This window comes from Enhydra lutris, unplaced genomic scaffold, assembly GCF_002288905.1.
Source record: "Enhydra lutris kenyoni isolate GAN:26980312 unplaced genomic scaffold, ASM228890v2 scaffoldscaffold29, whole genome shotgun sequence".
NCBI classification, from domain to species: Eukaryota; Metazoa; Chordata; class Mammalia; order Carnivora; family Mustelidae; genus Enhydra; species Enhydra lutris.
In genome coordinates, this window is record NW_019154113.1 from 18387697 (window position 1) to 18409946 (window position 22250).

At 49.0% G+C, this 22250-nt stretch overlaps 1 protein-coding gene across 2 annotated transcripts; it reads left to right on the plus strand.

Annotated features, from left to right (window-relative positions):
* Positions 1-614: 614 nt before the first annotated feature.
* Positions 615-21844, plus strand: LOC111152665 (zinc finger and SCAN domain containing 2). Of its 2 annotated transcripts, XM_022511217.1 has the most exons (3): positions 615-712; positions 2743-3253; positions 17966-21844. In XM_022511217.1, the coding sequence occupies exons 2-3, from the start codon at positions 2854-2856 to the stop codon at positions 19405-19407; spliced, it is 1842 nt and encodes a 613-aa protein (XP_022366925.1). In that variant the 5' UTR covers positions 615-712; positions 2743-2853; the 3' UTR covers positions 19408-21844. The 2 variants fall into 2 exon arrangements, with proteins under 2 accessions (XP_022366925.1, XP_022366926.1); XM_022511218.1 differs by lacking the exon at positions 615-712 and having other exon boundaries at positions 2689-3253.
* Positions 21845-22250: the final 406 nt, after the last annotated feature.

Consider the following 22250-nt stretch of genomic DNA (forward strand, 5'->3'; position numbering starts at 1 on the left):
CTGGGGCAGGCTCCAAGGAGACCAGGTGGACGAAAGAAGAGGCGGGACCTGGCTTGCCTCCAGCGGCAGGAACACCACGTGCGAAAACAAAGGGGTGTGCCAAGGCCAGGTGCGAGCGTGGACCAGCAGGTTGTGGGAGAGGGCGCCGGGCTCGGGCAGCGGACTCCTCCCAGCTCGGGCACAGCCTTCGGGGGCCTGACAACCTGCCTCGGCACACAATTCCCGGCTGAAACGGACCTTCGGGCCCCTCCACACAACTTACATTTTTCATAGCCAAATATACGGAGGCCTCAGGGAGGTGAAATGACCCGTCCTAGGTCCCTACTCCGGCCAGCCCTGGGGTCTTGAAGGCCGGTCCGCGGATTTGCCTGTGGCCGGCGCGGCGGCACCGCCCGGGCTCTGAACCCCCAGCTCCGCTCGGCTCCCCTCCCGGCCGCCCGGCAGCCGCGGTGGACTACAACTCCCACAATGCCCTTGGCCCGGCCTCCCCACCCCGCCGTCGGGCTGGGGGCCGGGTTCGCCAGTAGGAGAGCAGGGTTTCCAGGGGGCGTCCTCGGCGGCCAATGAGCGCGGCGGGGGGCGGGCCTCTCCCGTCCATTGTTCTCGGTGCCCCTCGGGCTTGAGCCGCGGATAGTCCGGAGGGGCCGGGCCGTGCCCGGGGGCGCTTTGGCGCGCGGAGTGGCTGCGGAAGCCCGACCTGGTCTCCCGAGAGGTGAGCCCGGAGAGACGGGCCTGGAGCGGCGCGGGCCGGGGGGTAGCCCGCGGCGAGGGAATAACGGGCCTGGAGCCAATGCGGGCAGCCCTGCTGGGGGAGGGGTGTCGGGGGCTCTGTCCGCGCCCGCGGGCCGGGGCCCCCGGGTTGACGCGCCCACTCGGCTCGGCGAACGCACCCGGACCTTGCTCTGGGCTGGTGAGCTCCCTGCACATCCACCCAGGGGCGCGGGGTTAAGACTGGAAGCCACGCTGGACGGCGTTCCGCCCAGCTGGTCGCTTACAGATGGGGAAACTGAGCTTCCGTGGGGGCGTGTCTTGCCCCGGGGCAGACAGCGAATGAGCTGACCCGGAGCAGTTTTCCCGGGCTCCCAATCCAGACTTCTGTTATACCTGTGCCTCTTACAGCCTTTTGGTAAATACACATTGAGAGCTTCGGGGTTCCCACTAGATTTGCTTTCTTCTGTTTTTTCCTCCTTCTCTGCCCTCCCCCGCCCCATTTTTTTAAAAAGGGGTGGGGGGTATCTGAGTTTTTGTGATGTGGTAGTGATTTTTAAAACATGAGTTTTCATTGCTTTTATAGTCTTTATTTTAAATAGTAATTTCACTGCTGTGTTCATTTTTAAACGGATTTGGGATCATACTGTGGTGTTTGTGTTTAGCTAGGTTTGTTTTTGTCGCTAATTCTCATGTTTATTAAGATTATCTCAGATTATTAATGGTTAATAATATTTATCAGCAGAATTTTAAAAAATACTTAAAACTACATGCAGCAGAATGCAGATCTTAAATTTCATACGTATGCTTTGTGCAACCCTCATTAAATCAACATTTCCAGCACCCCAAATGCTTCTCTGAGCCCCTTCTCAGTCAGTACCCCACTCCCCAAAGGTAGCCATGATTAAATCAGCATAGTTTTAAGTACAATTTACTGTATGGATGTGGCATAATTCATTAACCATTCCTCTGCTGCTGGTTTTTAAAATGTCATTTTTTTAAAAAAAATTTTTTGCATTTAGAAACAAGGCTATGGTTTTGTTTACTTGCAAATAAATTTTTCTTCAAAGATGGTTTTTTTTAAAAAGATTTTATTTATCTATTTGGCAGAGATCACAAGCAGGCAGAGAGGGAAGGGGGGTAGGGGAAGCAGTCTCCCTGCTGAGCAGAGAGCCGGATGCAGGGCTTGATTCCAGAACCCTGGGATCATGACCTGAGCTGAAGGCAGAGGCTTTAAACCACTGAGCCACCCAGGCGCCCCCAAAGATGGTTATTTTTAAAGATAAATTCCCGAGGGGGCCAAGGCTGCATTGAAGAGCATGAATATTTTAAAACTTCATACTCCTATGGTAAGAATGCAGTTAAGATACTGACTTCCTGGGTGGCTCAGTGGGTTAAAGCCTCTGCCTTCGGCTCAGGTCATGATCCCAGGGTCCTGGGATGGAGCCCCGCATCCGCATCTGGCTCTCTGCTCAGCAGGGAGCCTGCTTCCCCCTCTCTCTCTGCCTGCCTCTCTGCCTACTTGTGATTTCTATCAAATAAATAAATAAAATCTTAAAAAAAAAAAAGATACTGCCTTCCTTGAAGTGAGGCTCAAAGTATCTTGACATCTGATCCATTGCTAATCCTAAAGATGTCCCCAGAAGATAAGAAGGATGGGTATTATTATCTCTACCTATTAGATGGTCAATGAGGTTAAGGGACTGAGTTGTATGTTAGGTCAAGGTCACTCACTCTGAACTGATTTAGGGCAGAATAACTCAGTCCTTGGTTCTTAGGAGGACTCTGAATTTCTGATACTCATTCTTTTGGAAAGAAAATTTGTGTATTTTTTTGTGGTTGTGATTCTTCTTGACTTCCTTTGCCACAGAGAGAGGTTTTTAGGAGTAAGCCATTTTTCCTTTAAGAGGGACAGGAAACTTGTGTTGATTGGCGGATGTAAGACTCACTTGGTGGCCTGACCTGGGCTTCTGTGAGTGAGATCATTGTAGGACAGTCTACTTATTGATTGTGGTTCTCTTTCTCATTTTCCAGCCAGACTACTTGTTGAAATTTGAGGCAGGAGGTGTCTCCTCCGTGAGCCTCACTCTAGAAGATTGAGGTTCAAGGTTAGAGCCCTGGGCGATCGCCCTGGGAAGGTGAATAATGGCTGCAGAGGGGCCGAGAGTAACCAGCTCCCTGAGCCCCTTGGTCCAGGTGCCTCAAGAGGAAGATGAACAGGAGGAGGTCACCACCATGATCCTGGAGGATGACTCTTGGGTGCAGGAAGCTGTATTACAGGAAGATGGCCCTGAGTCAGAGCCCTTTCCCCAGAGTGCTGGCAAGGGTAGCCCCCATGGGGAGGCTGCCGGAGGGCCACAGGGTGCACTTGGCCGCCTCCGAGAGCTCTGTCGGCGCTGGCTGAGGCCAGAAGTGCACACCAAGGAACAGATGCTGACCGTGCTACCAAGGGAAATTCAGGCCTGGCTGCAAGAGCATCGTCCCGAAACCAGTGAGGAGGCCGTGGCCCTGGTGGAGGACTTGACCCAGACCCTTCGGGAGGGCGGTAAGATTCTGGGCCCCGTGGAGGAGGGCTGGAGCATCCCCCACCATGGAGGAGTGTGGTGTTTGTGGACAAGGAGAGGGTGGTATCCAGGACAGAGGTGGGGACAGCCTGTCCTGCTGCTGCTGGCAACCCGGACGTGCTCACCCTTTCTAATGCCCTTGTATGCGATGGTGGTTCCAGAGCCTCAGTACAGGAGAGCCTTATAGGACTATTCTTGGAGGTATATTTGCGTAATAAGCACAGTATTTACTTCTTTGTTTATTCAGAGTGGTTGGGAAGCTTATAGAGGTTATGGGGAAGGGGACTGAAGACCATATAAACCGTCCCCTGGCACCCTCCCTTGATTGTGCAATAAACATCCAAATATTTGAAGTTCCAGCAATTTGAAAAACCAGATAATCCTATTTTTTAAGTGTTTATTCTTATGAAACCGAGATCAGTGACGAGTATACCAGCTAGTAACTAGGAACTTGCTATGGTATAAAGTCATCGTAAGCTTTTGAGTCGTTTCAAACGTGAGCTCTTTGCCACAGTTACCGTCCGTGTCTCCCGCGTTACTGATACATTCTGGGATCCTGGCATGCCACTGAACTCCTCTGCCTCTATTCTGGTCTTCAGTTGTAGACATGACTCCCTTGACTACCAGATGTTTCCTTCGCATCTGCCCGTGTCCCTGGGGCTGCTTCAGGACCCACGGACGATGGCTGCCTGGGCACTGATGAGAGCCGTAGAAGTTCAGAGATAGGAGGGGAGAGGCCGGGAGAGGTCAGAGAGCACGTGGAGCTTGAGCACAAGGTTATAGGCCAGAGTGGGGTTTGCAAAGGTGCAGGGCAGCCGGGAGGGTTTGGCAGCTGAGAAGAAAGGTGGGGGTGGGGAGGGGCGGCATGAAGCTCACTGATTCAGGTGACAGGAAGGGAGGCTGGCTGGTTGGGAGTAGAAAGTGTGTTTTTAGGAAGTGGTGGGATGTGGAGTTTGGGGGAAGGGTGGGTGGGGGCTTGAACTGAATGTCGTTGGCCTCAGCAGGTTCTTGAACTAGAGCCCAAGGGGCCTGGGAGGAAGTGGAATTTGGCAACAGGATGTAGGTTTGATTCGAGGAGGGAGAGGCCGGCGGCAGGAGAGCAGTCAGGAAGCCGCCTAGACATCAGGCAGCTGGGAGAGGGGTTGGGCGGAGGCGGGGACAGCAGGAGAAGGGGAGGACACTGGACACAGGTAAGAAGAACCAGCAGTGACACTAGCTGACGTTTGCAGGTCCCTTTCTGGCCCGGCCCTTGTTCCTAGCAACCACTGTGCAAAACTGATGGACACTTCACCATCTTGGGAGTTAAGTGACTCCCTGAAGATCACTGAGCTAGTATGAGGCTGAACCAGGATTTGAGCCCATGGGTCTGAGGACATGGTGCACGTTCTTAAGCATTTTATCCCATCTGTGGTACAAAGTGATACTTCCCATGGGGCATTGCAGGCGAGGACTAAGACAAAGCTGTCTAACTCAGAGGCATCCATCTGGAGGATTCGGAAGACTGGGAAGAGGAGACAGGAAAGGAGGTGGTTTGGGAGCAGAGGCTGTGACCAAGCCCAGGGACATGGGAGGTAGAGGAGTAAAGCTGGCTTTTGGAGGAAGGGACTGACGTTGATGGCCTCCTGTGAGCCCAGCCCTGCCCCTGGCTCCTCACATGTCCGGCTGACTAGCAATCCTGGGGGGTGGGTAGGACTGTCATTTTACAGATGAGGAAATGAAAACTCAGCAAGGTCAAGCCCTTACTCAAGGTCACACCCTCGATGGGAGGTGGTGGAGCCGGGATTCAAACTCTGGTCTGTTTGCTTCCACATGTGTTTGGTAGATTTTATTTGAAGCAAAGTTCCAGGTTTTCTTTGGCCCCGAAAAATAACTCTTCACTTTACTCTTCCTATTAAAAAGAAAACAGAAATCTCTCATCCTGTCCTAAAAACTTAAATTACTTGCCTGGTGATGAATGTGACAAGTTTGTAAGGAACTTCAAAGTCTTTAGCCAGATACTGTGGAGAGGCCAAAGGGGTTGAGGGCAGAGGAGTGACCTTTCGGGTTGTTGTTTATTTATTTTTTTCAAAGATTTATTTATTTGAGAGAGAGCGAGCGAGCATGAGTCAGGGAGGGGCGGAGAGAGAGAATCTCAAGCAGCCTCCCCGCTGAGCACAGACCCCGATTCAGGGCTTGATCCCAGGACCCATGAGATCATGACCTGAGCCAAAACCCGAGTTGGACACTTAACTGACTGAGCCACCCAGGCATCCCCTGGGGTTGTTGTTTTGTTGGGGAAGTTGTGAAGCAGAGCTTCAGGTCTGAGCAGGCCCTCTCCTCCCGGCTGGCTATGGGTTTGTCAGTCCTCTGACTTGAGCTTGGCTTTGTCGGTTTCCACTTGCCTAACAAACGAGTCTCCTGACCTTCCCCATGATTACTCGGAGGAACCTGTGCACTGTCTTCATCCCCTCAAACATTTGTTCCACGTAAACCACTTGACCTCTGTTCTGTTCCTCTAGCTCGGGACCTTTGGACGCACTTAGCCAGCACCGGACATTTCAATCCCTGTTTGGACAGTGGTTATTTAATATTTGATTAACAGGCACCTCTGGGTACTCACATTTCAAGGTTCTTAAAATTGCCATGAAGATGGGACCTGTGCTGCTGGTTTAAATGGTAAAATTCATATGTCCTTGTGAGTGTGTCCCAAGAACGTGTTCATCCCCACACGTGGCCCTCCTTCAGGCTCTTGGTGTTTCTGCCCAGAGCTCTGCCAGCGGCCCAGCCTCTTCCCCCTCCAGGGCCCCTGACCCCTTCTACCTGAGTGGTCGGGTGCTCTCCTGCTTAGAAATCTTCGTGAGTTTCCTGGTGTCTCCAAATCAAGCATGAGCTCCTTATTCTGCTTGGAACTGGGGCTTTGTGTGACCGCCCTGAGCTGCCCTGCAGCTGCCCGTGGTCCTCCCGCTGTTGCCCTAGCTCCATTCAGACCAGATCTTGCTGTGCCTTGAGCAAAGCCTATGCTTTCTAGCATGCATTTGTGCTCTGAAGTGTTGAGTGGGAATGGCTCTATCCCATCCCCATCTGATAAAATCCTGGATGTCCTTTGAGTGTATGCCCTTAGAGACCCACTCCAGAAAACCGTCCTTACTTCTGGCTTCTGGTCTCTCTTCCCTGTTGCCAGCCCCAGCCTCCTGGGAGCATCTCTAAGCCCCTCTCCCTAAAGCCATCTGCCCCAGAGCTTTTGGATTCTCCTTGTCCTTTAGCTTTTGATTACATTCCATCTTGTTTTCTATTTATATGAATAGCTGTCTCATTTGTTCTAGCAACTTCTAAAATCCCAGAAGGCATGGAACCTGTTTTCTTCTTTCTTTCCTTTCTTTTCTCCTAGCACCGCACACAGAGCCCCCCACACTGTGGGAGCTTAGTATTGCCGGCGCGAACACACGAACCCTTCCTGCCCACTGGCAGGTGCGGAGAGGCTCCTTGCTAGCACGGTCCATGAAGGAGGCAGACAGATCGCTTCTTTGTTCCAGGCTTCTTGCCTTTTCCTTGAGAAAGCCATGCTAAGCTTTTGTTTTAAAACAAAATGGGGTCAAGGCCACATTTGGCAGAACACAGCCTGGCCATGGCCAAGTCTGGAAAGCAGGAGAGATGAGGCTGCAGACCTGGGGGGAGGCTCAGACCAGGGGGCAGCCTGGACAGCTCAGTCCGGCAACAGAGCCCTTGCTCTCAGTCTCTGGCGTCTTCATCCTTGGAAGTGCCACATGAATGCTTTGTTCAGCCAACCCAGTGAATACTATTATGTTTATGCTATTAATCGAGATATTTTAAAATTTTTTATTTTATTTTTTTTGTAATCTCTACCCACAATACGAGGCTTGAACTCACAACCCCGAGATTGAGAGTCAGTCCCGTCCCCTTCCGACTGAGCCGGCCAGGCACCGCAAAGGTATTTGTTCATAAAACATGTTTCTGAGGACAGAGGCTTGTGCTACTCCCATTCCTCAAATTCCAAAGGCTCAAGGACATCCTCCCTGTCTGGCCTGAGTATAAACTAGAAGGTGGCCTCTCTGACCGGATGTTGTCCATCTAAAGTGCAGGAATCATGCAGGAGACCAAGGGCATTTCCTTGCGTGGGACAAGCTGTGACTGGAAACCTTAGGTACGGAGAAGCCACACCCCCAGGGAGGACATGTGCCTTTTGTGCGGGGAAGCTGGCCACGCACGTGCACATTAATACAGGATGGAGCAAACGAACCAGGGAAGGGCAGCGATGCAGGCCTCAGGAGGACATCACTGGTCCTGTGGCGCCTGTCTCTCCAGGGAAGAGGGTTTTCGGTTGATGTGAGATTGACCCCTGCAGTTTTTGCCTGGAGGCTGTGTTTTCAGTCTGCGGTTCACAGACCCACTGAAAGACGTTTATGAAAAGCACCGGTTATCTCTACTACTTGTTAGAAAGTCCCAACCTGAACCCAGAACACTTCCTTTTCTTTTTTTCCTGGCAGTTTGGTGAATGACAACTCAGATTGTCCCAGGTAATCCTGAATATCAAATTCTTGTCCTTGCAAATCATCAGAGTGTCTCAGTTCGATTGTGGGTGGCCAGGCCTTACCTCAGACTCCTCTATCCGTCAGCGGCCTGAGGCCAGAAATCGTTTCTCAAATTGTATGGCTCAGTTTTGGGTTCAGAAACTATGGTCACTGTAGAGCTGAGACAGCTTGCGTCTGGACTGTTGTCTGATTGCTCTGCCCAGGGTTTGTGCACCTTTCTGAAGTGGCGAGCAGAAAGATAGCGCTAGAGCCTGCAGACGGGGGGAGTCCAGTGGCCTTCCCTGGATCCCCCACCCCCACACCAGTGTGGGGGCAACACCAGGAGAAAGGTGAATTGCTCCTCTCCTGACACAAAGATTTGATCTCACAGAAGCTCCACCACCCAAGAAAGAAACTGCTCATGTCAGAGGGGAACAAAGGGGAAATTCTTGGGCTCAAAGTGGATGAACTCTGCTGTGTAAATTGGCGCAGCATGTGGTCCCTGAGCCCACGGCATCAGCATCCTCTGCACTCGTGTCAGAAATGAACTTCCTGGGCCCCACCCCACACCTACTGCACCAGAAACTTTGGGGTTGGAACCCCCTACCCTGTGGTTTACCAAGCCCTCTAGGTGGTCCTGATTTAGTCTCCAGTTAGTGAGCTGCTGCGCTAGACCTTTGGTTCTCTAATTTGGCCACACATCAGAATCACCCAGGGTCCCACTCCCAGGGATTCTGATTTTCTGGTTCCACTGGCATGGGGTGTGGCCCAGGCAAGGAAATTTTTGAAAACTCCCAGGTGGCCCTAAGCCACAGCCAAGTGTCAAAACCACCGCTTAGAGCCTTGTTGCTCAAAGTGGGGTCCGCGGACCAGCGGTGCCGGTGTCGCCGGCAGCCGTTTGGAAAGCACGCTTAGTCTCACCCCAGCCCACAGGAGGCAGAGCCTGCATTCAGCAAAATCTCTGGGTGAGTCGCCTGCACTTTGAAGTGTGAGAAGCACTGCTCTAGCCTAGAGAGGAGCGGAGGTTGTCAACTTCAGACCTCCTCTTATCCAACAGCGGAGCCCCAGAGTCACAGCTGACCTCCCCAGGCATCCGTAGCCTCACCTGGCTTTGGGCAAGCACAGGCAACGGTTACCTAGCCTGCCTCTGCTGCCCCAGAAATGCTCCCTTCTTGCCAACAATGAGCAAGTGCATGCATTTTTCATAACAAGACAGGGAATGGAGAGTGTTGGGGCGTTTGGAGAGGTGTTTGTCTTTTTAAAGCTACAATTCTCAGTTTCAAAACAAAAATCACCTTTAAGTCACTGGAATATTTGCAGTGCAGACCTTACAGAGCTCTGAGAGGGATGTAATGTTCTAACTGTAGAATGTTTGGCAATCATTCATTTAAACCGATAACAGAGCTCATTGCCGTTGTTATCAGAGGCCAATCTCTCAGGCAGCCCAAGTGCACGGGGAACAATGCTCCCAGTCACTCAGGCACCAGAGCGCCCTGATGGGGAGAACGGTGCCCGGGAGGAAGCTGGGTGAGAATCACACCTGCACTTCAGACCCATGGCTCTGACCATGGCGTTGAGACACTGGTGTGTCCGAATCAGGTGGGCTTCACCAGAATTTGGAGTCTAACCCACACCAAAGTGCCAAAGTCTGCGACTATTTAGTTCATTTTTCTAAACCAATCACAGTAAATTCAGGTTTATCTCCCCACTGATACCCGTTTTCCTCACACTCATCATGATATGCTTTCCAGTGTGAGTGAGGAAGAGGAGGCGTCTGGCGGGGCAGGGGGACACGCACAGCCCTGTGAGCAGCCGTATGGATGTGCTTTGCATGTGAGTCCCCGGTGGAGGTGGGGGCGGAAGGTCCAACCACCGCTGCTTTAGTCTCAGCCTGACTGTGGCTTTTGTTTACTAACCCAGAAGGAAAGGAAGAGGGCCTAAGGCAACTCAGCAATAGGTTCAGTGAATGGCCTTTGGACAGTGGTCTCACCATTTCTAAAAAACGAACATTGCACCCTTACTTCTTAACTTACACAGAACTAGATCTCTGCCTCACAAGTGACAAATTTCCGGTAGATTATAGATCTTGACTCTAAAACACCTGGAATAACATGTAGGGAATATGTTTATAATCTTGCGGTGAAGGACTTCTTAAGCAAGACAGCGATCTTCAAAGCTGGATTGGACTCAGGAAAACAGAAAAGTCCTTTGTATAAAAAAGGTACCATGAACAAAGTTAAAAGACAATACACCAACTGGAAGGGAATATTTACAACAAAGTCTGCGAAGAGCAGATAATAGTCAAACACCATTGATCTGGGGGCGCCTGAGTGGCCTAGGTCATGATCTCAGGGTCCTGGGATGGAGGCCCCGGTGTCAGGCTCCCTGCTCAGCCGGGAGTCTGCTTCCCCTTTCCCTCTGGTCCCTCTCCTCCCCTCCACCCCCATCCAACCCCCCAAGGTTACACACACTCTCTCTCTCTAAAATAAGTAAATCTTGGGACGTCTGGGTGGCTCAGTTTGTTAAGCATCTGCCTTCTGCTCAGGTCATGATCTTGGGGTCCTGGGATTGAGTCCTGCATCGGGCTCCCTGTTCAGTGGGGAGTCTGCTTCTCCCTCTCCCTCTGCCTCTTCCCCCTGCTTATGTGCGCTCTCTTTCTCTCTGACAAATAAATAAAATCTTTAACCAAGTAAATAAATAAACAAATCTTCAAAAACAACAATAAAAAGCCCTTGATCTGTAAGAGCTTCTGTAGTCCCTAAGAAAAGTCAATGCAGTGGAATGAAAGATAAAAGATATGAATGGGCAATTTAGAAATGTAGAAAAGTGAATTATAACTTTATGAAACCACATGTTCCACCTTACGACTGATCAGGGAAGTACTCATTAATTCTTTTGCCTACTGGACCATCAGAAATTTAATAGAGTGTTTCTGAGAAGTCTCTGCCATTCTGAGCATTTATTTAATCTTCTAAAACTTATTTCAGAGTTAGTAGGTAATGTCATCTATTTTAAATTTGATAGAGTACCTAAAATTATGAGCCATGTATTATTCTCTTCTGACCGTGATAAAATTTACATGACATAAAATTTGCCATTTTTTAGAAAAGATTTTATTCGTTATTTGACAGAGAAAGACAGCAAGAGAGGGAACATAGGCAGGGGGAGTAGGAGAGGGAGAAGCAGGCTCCCCACTGAGCAGGGAGCCCGAAGTGGGGCCTGATCCCAGGACTGCAGGATCATGACCTGAGCTGAAGGCAGACACTTAACGCCTGAGCTACCCAGGCACCCCGATTTTAATCATTTTTATGTGTACAGTTCACAGGCATTAAATATATTCATATCGTTGTACGACCACCACCACCATCCATCTTCAGCACTGTTTCCTTTTCTCAAACTGAAACCCTGTGCCCAGTAAGGAACTCCCCATTCCTCCCTCCCTCTCTTGTAGCCCCTGGCACCCACCATTCTAATTTCTCTCACTATGATAAATATGACCGCTCTTGGTACAATATTTATAAAAGGATAAATACAATATTTATCCTTTTATGGCTGGCTTATTCTTTCACTTGGCATAATGTCCTCAAGGTTCATCCATGTTGAAGCATGGGTCAGAATTTCATTCCATTTTAAGGCTGAATAATATTCCATTCATTCATTTGTTGATAGACCTTTGGTTTTTCAGCATTTGGTTATTATGAATAATGCAGGAACATGGATGTAAGAAAACCTGTTTGAGTCCCTGCTTTCAGTTCTTTTGGATGTAGACCCAGCTGTGGAATTATTAGATCATATGATAATTCTGTGTTTAATTTTTGGAGGAGCCACCATACTGTTTTCCATAGTGGCTGCACCATTTTGCATTCCCACCAGCAGTGCACAAGGGGAAAGTCATATATATGTATGTATACATGCACATATATGTATATATATATGTGTGTACATACATATATATATATTTAAGATTTACTCATGTATTTTGAGAGAGAGAAGGAGAGAGACACCACATCAAGAGTGGGTGGGGGAGAGGGAGAGAGGGAGAGACAGAATCTCAAGCAGACTCCACACTGCGTGCAGAGCCCAGGTAGGGCTTGATCCCGAGACCCTGAGATCATGACGCAAGCCAAAGCCAAGAGTCCTATGCCCAACGAACTGAGCCACATAGGCAGCCCAAGAATCATATATTCTTTTAAGTCTATCTCAAGGATGCATTTCTTAAGATTTACTTATTTGAGAGAGCATGAGCAGGAGGGATAGAGGGAGAGAGAATCTCAAGCAGACTCCAGGCGGAGCAGCTGAGTGTGGAGCCCAATGCAGTCTTGCTTCTTTGTCTAGTAAAAGAAGGTTCGGCTGGTCCTTAAGCCACTGACAGGGCAGGGGGGTTATTGGGTCTGGATTCTCCGCAGTGAGGTGGTAGAAAATAATCACAAAAATTAAGTATCACATTGAAAGGCTTTACGATTAGAAGAGAATTCTCATATTTCTATCTAATAGTTGGGATGCTGTTTTTGTTTACATTTAAATCTTCGACCAATTTGGGTTTTTCTTAGTATGGGCTCCAACTTCAGATTTTTTTCCATTTGGCCTCACCAGTCAGTCCAGTATCATTTATTGAACATTGATTGAATGTTGTGCCTTTTTTCTGTGGATTTGAGAGGCTGCCCTTGTCAGACGTTCAAGTTCTAGTGGAAAAACAAAAAACAAAAAACAAAAAACAAAAAACCTCTCAAAAAAAATTCTTTTTTTTTTTTAAAGATTTTATTTATTTATTTGACAGAGAGAGATCGCAAGTAGGCAGAGCGGCAGGCAGAGAGCGAAAGGGAAGCAGGCTCCCTGCTGAGCAGAGAGCCCGATGTGGGGCTCGATCCCAGGACCCTGAGATCATGACCTGAGCCGAAGGCAGAGGTTTAACCCACTGAGCCACCCAGGTGCCCCTAGCATCACTAAATTCTTGTTTCTTTTCCGCTCATCTGTCTATGCATGTGCCACCTGTGTTCAGTTCTGAATTCACATGTCTACTGAGTCTGTTTCTAGAGTGTTTGTGTTGTTTCTCTGGTCTTACTGTCTATCAGTGTTTTCGTTCCTGAGATGTGTAGTATGTTTGAACATCTGACAAAGATAGTCCCTCCCCTCCCCACCCCCTGGTCTCAGTCAGTAATCCTGTCTTAACATTTTAAAGTTTTTTGTTTGTTTGTTTTGTTTTTTTAGTTGTCTCTACACCCAATGTGGCTCAGACTCATGACCCCTGAGGTCAAGAGTTTCATGCTTTATCACCAGAGCCAGCCAGGTGCTCCTTAAGGTTGATTTTTGCTCTGGGAGACACTTGCATGCACTTTGGGTGCATGAGTTGCCAATTTTAAATGGTACACTTTGAGGTTAGGGTTAGGGAGGCAATCCATGAACATATATCAGTCAATGAACATATCCTCTGTCCCACCTTCTCTCAACCCCAGATTTGGCTACAGTACCATTTCTACGTTGCTGGGTAGCCTCCACATTCTCTTCTCATTGTAATGGCCATAGTCATTTGAGACTTCGTTCTGAAGTCTGGTGTATCCAGTGCTCATCCCCAGCCCGTTTGCTCAAGTTCCCTTCATCTGGTGGTGGACTGAAGCTCACTTCCTAGTAGTTCCCTCTCGAAGGGCTCATAGGAACCATATTCTGAGAATTTGTGCGTATTCAAAGTTGTTTACCTGCCAACGTGATACTTTAAGGATGTTTTTGTTGAACACAAAATCCTGGGCATCCCCTTTCTTTTCTAGTCTGCCTTGTGTCTGCAGCAGATATGAATGTCACTATAGAGGAGTCTGAGCCCAGGTGGTTCTCTTGCCCCACATAAGTGATTCAAGCCTTTTGCCTTGTGTCCCATCTCATCACTAACCTCTGGAGTAGTCTTCCTAACACAGTGCACCATCCCAGGGTCCTTGTAGCTTCCTCCGTTCGTGTTTGTTCTGTTCCTTCGGTCTAGTTCCCCTGTTTGAGAACTCCAGTTATGTGTAGATGGGCTCTCCTTTAGTCCAACTTCTCTTTCCATCCTTCTTGTTAATCCCTTTGTCCTCCTCATTCCCCCTTTTTTCCCTGCTCTTCTCGGCCCTTCTTTTCCCTTTCTGCTTGCCAGCGTGCCTGTCCTCCTTTGCACTTCTCCTCCTGTGCTCCGGTCTCTGGATTTCCTCTGCTTTTCCGCATCCTGCCATATCCCGCTCCATCTTTTCCTGCTGTTTCCCTGTCTCTTCCAACTTTTACTGTGGGGTCTTCCTTCCTGGAAGAGGTTGTTTCTCTTAATGTTTCTTTCTCCCTTTTTTTTGTTTTTGTTTTTTTGCCTTTTTTTTTTTCCCCAGAGAAAGAGAGTGTACACAGGGAGGAGGGGGGCAGAGGGAGAGAGAGAATTCTTAAGCAGACTCCCAGCTAAGGGGGGAGCCCGAGGTGGGGCTTGATCTTGTGACCTGAGCTGCCACCAAGAGTCAGAGGCTACTCTGACTGAGCCCCACAGGAGCCCCTTGTTTATTTTGATCTTAATGCGTGAAAAATGTCACCTTCTCAGTTATAATTGCCATGATTAATGTGTGAGGGTCAAAGGCTCTCTCCTTTCTGCTTTACAGAAACAAAGCTTCCTGCAGAGGGTGGTCGTCTGGGGGATTCTGGCTGTAGAAGCATCTCCTGTGCTTCTCTGAACCGGAGAAGCCAGCCCTCTTGGTCCCAGTTCTTGAATGCCCTGGTGCTCTTGAGGGGGACTCCCTTACCTTCAGGAAGTGATTTTCTGCCTCAGCTTTTTTTATATCTTTTTTTTTTTTTTTTAATTAAATAAGCTTCATGCCCAGTGTAGAGCCCAAGGCGGGGCTTGAACTTATGAGATCAAGACCTGAGCTAAGATCAAGAGTCAGAGGCTCAACCAACTGAGCCACCCAGGCGCCCCTCCGCCTGAACTTTTTGAGGTCAGATGCCCCTCAGTTCTATCCCCATGCCCCTCCCCCCACACCACTTTCCACGCTCGTTCTCTTCACTTCCTGCCTCATTGGCCTCTGCCCTATCTCAGCCGTTTCTGGAAGCCCTTGTATGTATTTTGGTGTCTGCAAATGAATCTTCCTCCTAATCTCACTGCTTATGCAGTTTGAGTTTTTGTTTGTTTTCCCTGTTGCTTCTGAGTTCATTCCAGAACCTACCAACCAGTTCTTCTGATTTTAAGGCCGTGGAAAACCTTATCAGATAATGTCCTTGTTCTGAAGAGAACAATTTCTAAAGTCATTTTTTTTAAATGATAAAAAATGATTTATTGGGGCATCTGGGTGGCTCAGTCATTGAGCATCTGCCTTCGGCTCAGGTCATGATCCCAGGGTCCTGGGATTGAGCCCACATCGGGCTCTCTGCTCAGCAGGAAGTCTGCCTCTCCCTCTCCCACGCTCCCTGCTTGTGTTCCCTCTCTCTGTGTCTCTCTCTGTCAAATAAATAAATAAAATCTATAAATAAAAAATAAATAAAATTTTTTAAAAGGCTGCTTTCTTTAAAAAAATGATTTATTTATTTATCTGAGAGAGAGTAGAGAGTAAGCAGGGGGAGGGACAGAGAGAGAAAGAGAGGAACTTAAGCAGACTCCCCGCCGAGCTCAGAGCCCAAGACCTGGAGCTGGATCTCACAACTCTGAGATCAGACCTGAGCTGAAACCAACTGTCAGAGGCTCAAGGGACTGATCCACCCAGGTGCCCCTACTGGTCACTTTGAGAAATGTTTTTGGCAGTATTCGCTTGCAGAAAATAAATCAGGGCCTCTGCCTGAAGGACCCTGTAGAAGGGGGGTGCGAGCCGACCTCTGTGCTAGAAACTTGCAAAACCCTGTTGTAGGAGGTTGTAGAAGTGCAGGACTCCTGGTCCTGGCCATGTGGGAGCATGCGCTGTGCCCCTTGTGCCTGTATCTGTCCCCTGGACGGACGCCTGGAGCCACAGATCACCAGCAGTGTGTGTGTTACTGGGCATGAAGTGGAATCGCAGGCCTACTTGTACGGTTAAATACAGTCTGCTGTGGACCGATAGCATAACTAGAACCCAGGGACTGCCTGAGGGTGTGTCAGTTTTTATCTTGTACACCTACAGAAATTTACCTTCACCTACAGAAACTAATAATCACTGAATCGATCATCCAACTTTATTTTTTTTTTATTTTTATTTTTTTTCTGATTTTAAACCCCGCAATGTTCCCCCGAGGGGGTGCACCGTTCCTGGAAGTACTGCAATACCAGGTCGATGCGTGGAGTGGACGGAGCAAGCTCCTATTCCATCTTCCTGCTCCAAAAATCCATTTAATATATTGTCCTCGGATAGAGGACGTATCAGATATTAAACTGATAAGAACAGATACTACACTTGATCTTAGCCAAAAGGCCGAGAAGCGATTGACCATCCAACTTTAAATAAACTATTAGCTTCAGTGATGGGAATGTCACTAGGACCTCGTGTAATTATTTTACTAATTGTCTTCCCTGTTCTGGATGGATGTGCTTTCTCTAGAGGTCTGATGTTAGGTGCTAGGAATAATCAGGCTGTCATCCTGATCAAGAAATCATTGATTTATTTCTGTACACCCTACAGAATTCCAAAAAGAGAAGTGAAGACAACTTACAGAAAGAGAGCATAAGGGTGCTCGCTTTGGCAACACATATACTAAAATTGAAATAATAAAGGAAAGATTAGCCAAAGAAGGAGGGAGGCGGGGAGGGAGAGAGGGAAGAAGGAAGGGAGGGGGAGGGAGGGAGGGAGCAAGCACAAGGAAATTTTATAGCAGAAAACGAAATACTGGGAGGGAAAAATGAAAGAACCCGGGCTATACAGACATCCAGTATTCTCTCTGTGTGGTTCCAAGCTTCCAAGGAGGCAAGGCAGAGAGGGCACCACAACTAGAGCTGTGAGGCAAACACATCAGAGGCTCAGAACAGCAATGCTGTTGGGAATGTCGGTGAGAGGGAAATTTCCTTCTTGTTCATCAAGAGGACATTGTGTGGCATAAGCAGTGTTGCCAACAACTTCCTGGCAGTGTTAATGTTCCTGACAGCCATTAATTTCTGATGACACTTCTCAGACCGTTCGTGACTGTCGGCCAGAGCCATGAAATCAACATGCGGCTCAGTTTCTATGGGCCTCAGAACAGAGAGGTCCAGGCTCACCGCTCTCCACGGCTGGATTCTGGAATAAAATTCAGGGTCTCTCAGTGAAGGAAGGCGACACATATGTTGTCAGCAATATGCCCTTCTGATTTCTTTCTTCCATCTTCTTCTTCTTTTTTTTTTTTTTTTTTAAAGATTCTATTTTTTTATTTGAGAGAGACAGCGTGCAAGAAAGCACAAGCAAAGGGAGGAGCAGAGGGAGAGGGAGAAGCAGACTCCCCGCTGAACAGGGAGCCCAATGAGGGACTCAATCCCAGGACCCTGAGATCACAATCCAAGCTAAAGACAGATACTTAACTGAGCCACTCAGGTGCCCCCTCCTGGTTTCTTCCACCAAAATGTTTGATAAGTGTTGGGCAGCAGAATTTGACAAGTTTCTGGCTCATAGGTATTTTATATTACTGATGGGAGGTCCAACTGTAAGCTCCTACTGCAGATACATTTTAAGGCTCTTCTAACCACCCACTTGTCATTGTATAGACACCTAGAGTCCTTGTTGCAGGGGCCCTATCATCTTGTCTGTGTCTTACTTACTTACTATAATCTAATAAGATTATAAACACAGGATATACTGTAATGGGTGAAATTATTATATTTGTTCTTTTTGAAAGGAGACTGAGCTTTAGGGAAATTTCTCTGGTACCAATGAAAAACCCTTTCATTCATTCTCCAAATTTAATTGAGCACCTGCCATGGTGAGTATTGGGGGTCACTGTGTACCCTGTTGCTTTTCATTGATTAGGATTTTTAGATTCCCACCTGACTTCACTTCTCAATGGAGAAACAGGTACAGACCTACAACCCAAATCTTTAAGACTTAGAAATTCTGGGTGATCACCAAGTGGGTATAAGTTCTGACAACTAGATAATCACAAAGAAGGAAATGAACCTGGTTTTTTAAAAGTTTTGAGGATCATTTAGCCTCTTAATTTTCTTTAGTTTAATTTTTTAAATATTTCACTTGGGTTTCCTTTCCTTCTCTCATCATTACAGGAAATTGAATATAAATCATATGTCTTTCTTCACTGTTTCAGATTTTGAGATCCAGAGTGACAATGGGGAGAACTCCAATCAGGATCTATTTGAGGACACTGAGACACATGAGATGTTCTCAGAAATGCCAGAAGGGGAAGGCATTCCGCAATCCGACTGGGAAAGTGACTCTGAGAGAGACTGTGGCTCCAGGGGGCCACAGGGGAATGCCCCGAGTGGGGACCACAGGGAGGTGCCCTCTCAGGGCAGGGAAGTCGGGCAGCTCATCGGCCTTCAGGGCACCTATCTGGGTGAGAAGCCCTACGAGTGTCCCCAGTGTGGGAAAACCTTCAGCCGGAAATCCCACCTGATCACTCATGAGCGGACCCACACAGGAGAGAAATACTACAAATGCAACGAATGTGGGAAAAGCTTTAGCGATGGTTCCAACTTCAGCAGACACCAAACCACCCACACGGGGGAGAAACCTTACAAATGCAGAGACTGTGGGAAAAGCTTTAGCCGGAGTGCAAACCTCATCACCCACCAGAGGATCCACACGGGAGAAAAGCCCTTCCAGTGTGCTGAGTGTGGCAAGAGTTTCAGCAGGAGCCCCAATCTTATTGCCCACCAGAGAACCCACACGGGTGAGAAGCCCTACTCGTGCCCCGAGTGTGGGAAGAGCTTCGGCAACCGGTCCAGCCTTAACACGCACCAGGGCATCCACACAGGCGAAAAGCCATACGAGTGCAAGGAGTGCGGGGAGAGCTTCAGCTATAACTCCAACCTGATCCGGCACCAGCGGATCCACACAGGCGAGAAGCCCTACAAGTGCGCCGAGTGTGGGCAAAGGTTCAGCCAAAGCTCGGCACTGATCACGCACCGGAGGACACACACTGGCGAGAAGCCCTACCAGTGCGGCGAGTGCGGCAAGAGCTTCAGCCGCAGCTCCAACCTGGCCACACACCGCCGCACACATCTGCTGGAGAAGCCCTACAAGTGCGGCGAGTGTGGTAAGAGCTTCAGCCAGAGTTCCAGCCTCATCGCGCACCAGGGCACGCACACTGGCGAGAAGCCCTATGAGTGCCTGACGTGCGGGGAGAGCTTCAGCTGGAGCTCCAACCTCCTCAAGCACCAGCGAGTTCACACCGGTGAGAAGCCATACAAGTGCGCTGAGTGCGGCAAGGGCTTCAGCCAGCGCTCGCAGCTCGCGGTGCACCAGCGGACGCACACGGGCGAGAAGCCCTACCAGTGCCTAATGTGCGGCAAGAGCTTCAGCCGCGGCTCCATCCTGGTCATGCACCAGCGTGCCCACTTGGGGGACAAGCCCTACCGCTGCCCCGAGTGCGGTAAGGGCTTCAGCTGGAACTCCGTCCTCATCATCCACCAGCGCATCCACACGGGGGAGAGGCCCTACAAGTGCCCCGAGTGTGGCAAGGGCTTTAGCAACAGCTCTAACTTCATCACTCACCAGAGAACACACGCCAAAGACAAAGCCTACTGAGCTGGCTGAGGGCCAATGGGGAGGGCAATCAGGGCCCAGCTACGCTGCCCCCAAATGGTGACATCCCTCCAGGAAAGCCATTCTTCCCAAGAGGTCTCTAGGGACTTGGGCCAGAATCTCACCCTCGCTCATCCCCGATTCTAATATATGCTGCCATCTCAGTGCATGGAGTCACACCCCCAGAACAGGAGGGGGAACTGAAGGCTGCAGAGTTGGGTCTCTTTCTGTTTCGGTGCATGACACGCAATTGGCTTCCTCTCTCCTGGTCCTCCGGGCCTCAGTTTCCCCTTTGGTAGCACAGGGGGAGTGTTTCTCATTGGGGACAGAAGACAGCATGGCCCACAGCCCAGGCCGAGGCCTCAGAAATCCTAGAAAGTGACAGGTGAGGTCTGGTAGTTCTGCCAACCCTTGGTCAGGCTAAGGTGCCTTCACCAGGAGTTCCTGCCATGCCAGGCTGTTAGGTCAGAAGCGGCTCTCCCTGGCCTTGTGTCCTGGGCTTTGATTCTCAAATCAAAGGTCAAGGTAGATGGATTTTTCCAACTCTGAGTCATCCAGAGGAAGGTAAAACCCTTCTCTATTTGTAGAAAGTATCAGGGACCCAGAAACCGGAGGGAGTATGGCCTGGAATCAGTGTCCCCGTAGCCTTTCCACTGATAAGAGTTGAATAGCGCCCACCAGGGAGGGTAGAAACTGAGGAGATGCACACCTTTGCTTGTGTCTCTGCTTACTATCCTGTGGTAAGTTGGCTGCCAGGGGAATGCACTAGTTTTTGTGGGGTTTTGTTTTTTGAATGGGAAATCAGGGACCACCAGCCACCTACTGCTGGTGGGTGGTGGGTTCTCTGAGGGTGAAACAGTCCTGCACCCTTCAGGGTTGGCTTGTGTCCTCACCCCCACAGATACTAGCCCCCAAATCATCTCTCTATGCACTTGTCATTCCCCTGTTGTTCTCGTTTTTATTTTATATGAGCAAGTCTAGAATTCTGTCTGGTAGCTTTTGTATACTTTCATATTTTTAAGGAAGTGTTGATTCTGGGGACACATCCTCTGTCCTCTGGACAGATCTGAGCTTGAAATAGGAGTTGTCCTACAGGTGTCATCCTTGATCTTGGGATGCTACCAGAGCTTTGTTCTTGGGTCCTTGAGCCTTGAAACCATAAAGACCAGGGGATGATAGCAGGTCAAGGTGTTTGTTATAAGGAAGAAGAGAACAGAGAAGGTGTTTCTGGGAAATATGAAACCACCTCCTCTAGTACATAGAGCCTGTGCTCAAATGGGCCTTGGTTCTTATAGAATGGATGCTCAATATTTCCTAATAAAATAGAGTCCCATTCTTTTCCTGCATCTGCCTTTCAATGTGAACTTGACTATTAACCAACCCACACCTCACTTCCCACCTACTCACCTCCTGTCATAGGCAGAAAGTGGTCCAAGACCTTCAAGGAGTAAAAATCAGTGGCTTTAAGGAACACACCTTTGGTGAACCAAGACCTATGTGCTTGACCTGTGCACACATCTGTCCACTGTCCTTTGCCAACTGTGCCTTCATTCAGTCTGTCAACCAAGACTTGGAGTGGCAGCTTTGGCAGCTTTGGCTAAGGAGCCAGGTGGCCTCCTAAGAATGTCATTGGGAATCGTCTCTATCCAGAATCAGCTAGATTAGATACAAGAAGGACATTTCTAAGCTCAGCAGTGATGGTTGTTAAACCAAACCATGTAGGCTGTGAGATCCCCATCATTAATCCTATTCCTTCACTTAACTTGGCAAACACTGAGGACTTAAATACCATCACTGTGCTAGGTACTAGGGAAAGGTGATGAACAAGAAATCCCATTACCTGTCTCCATCAAGTTCTTACAGGAGGAGTAATCCCATCTGTCTGGGAAGCTACAAGAGCCATTCAAGGGAGAATGGATACGGTGCTTTCCTAGCTGAAAATAAGTTTTGGGATTTGGGTTGTAGAAGATACTGGCTCTCTTCTTCCCCCAAGTCTCAACTTAAGAAAAAGAACTGACATTAAGCTTTGCAAAACTATTTTACTCCTCTCTACCTGGTAGGCACACAAAATATCTTAGAAAAAAGGGACATAAGATCAGGCTGGACCCACAATGGGAAATGACACACTGTGGTCCTAGAAAAATCTTTCGTTTTCTGTCCTGCTTGCCCATGAAGCTGGTCTGCCGAGGCAGGGAGGGCATGACACAGGCCTTCATGCCACTCAGTGTGGGATGGGAGGGCAGAGCCTTCTTCCCTAAAAGCTGTCAGGAAGCCCCGGTCTCCTCGGCAGATCTATTTCCACCATGTCTTGGCTCTCAATTCAGTTACACCTGTGTTTCTGTACCAAGAACATCTCCCCTAAATGTACATGCCTTTAGGGACTGAGGTTTTGTCCCCGGTTTGTTCTGAGTTCATGGGAACAGCCTTGGGACAGTTAAACATTTATAATAAGGGCCTCCTGGATGGCTCAGTCAGTTAAGTGTCTGACTTTTGGTTCTGGCTCAGGTCATGATGAGTCTCATCGAGGAGCCTGCTCAGCGGGGAGTCTGCTTCCCCCTATCCGCCCCCTGCCACACCCCCACAGCACTCTCTCTCTCTAATACGTAATAAATGGTAAAAAGAAAACAAAGAGCAATGCTTTACCATTAGCAAGTTCCCCATGCCCATTTTGGCAGGTCTCCGTGACTTGCCCACTTCCCTCTCCTGGGCCCTACGGGGGCTGCTTTGTACCCTTCAGGCCTCTTCCTCAGACCCAGCCAACCCCCAGGTGCGGCGCCCCTTCCTGGAGAACGTGTCAGGAACCTCCCTCAGCATCCCAGGCCCAGAGCAACAACTCCACAGTGCGT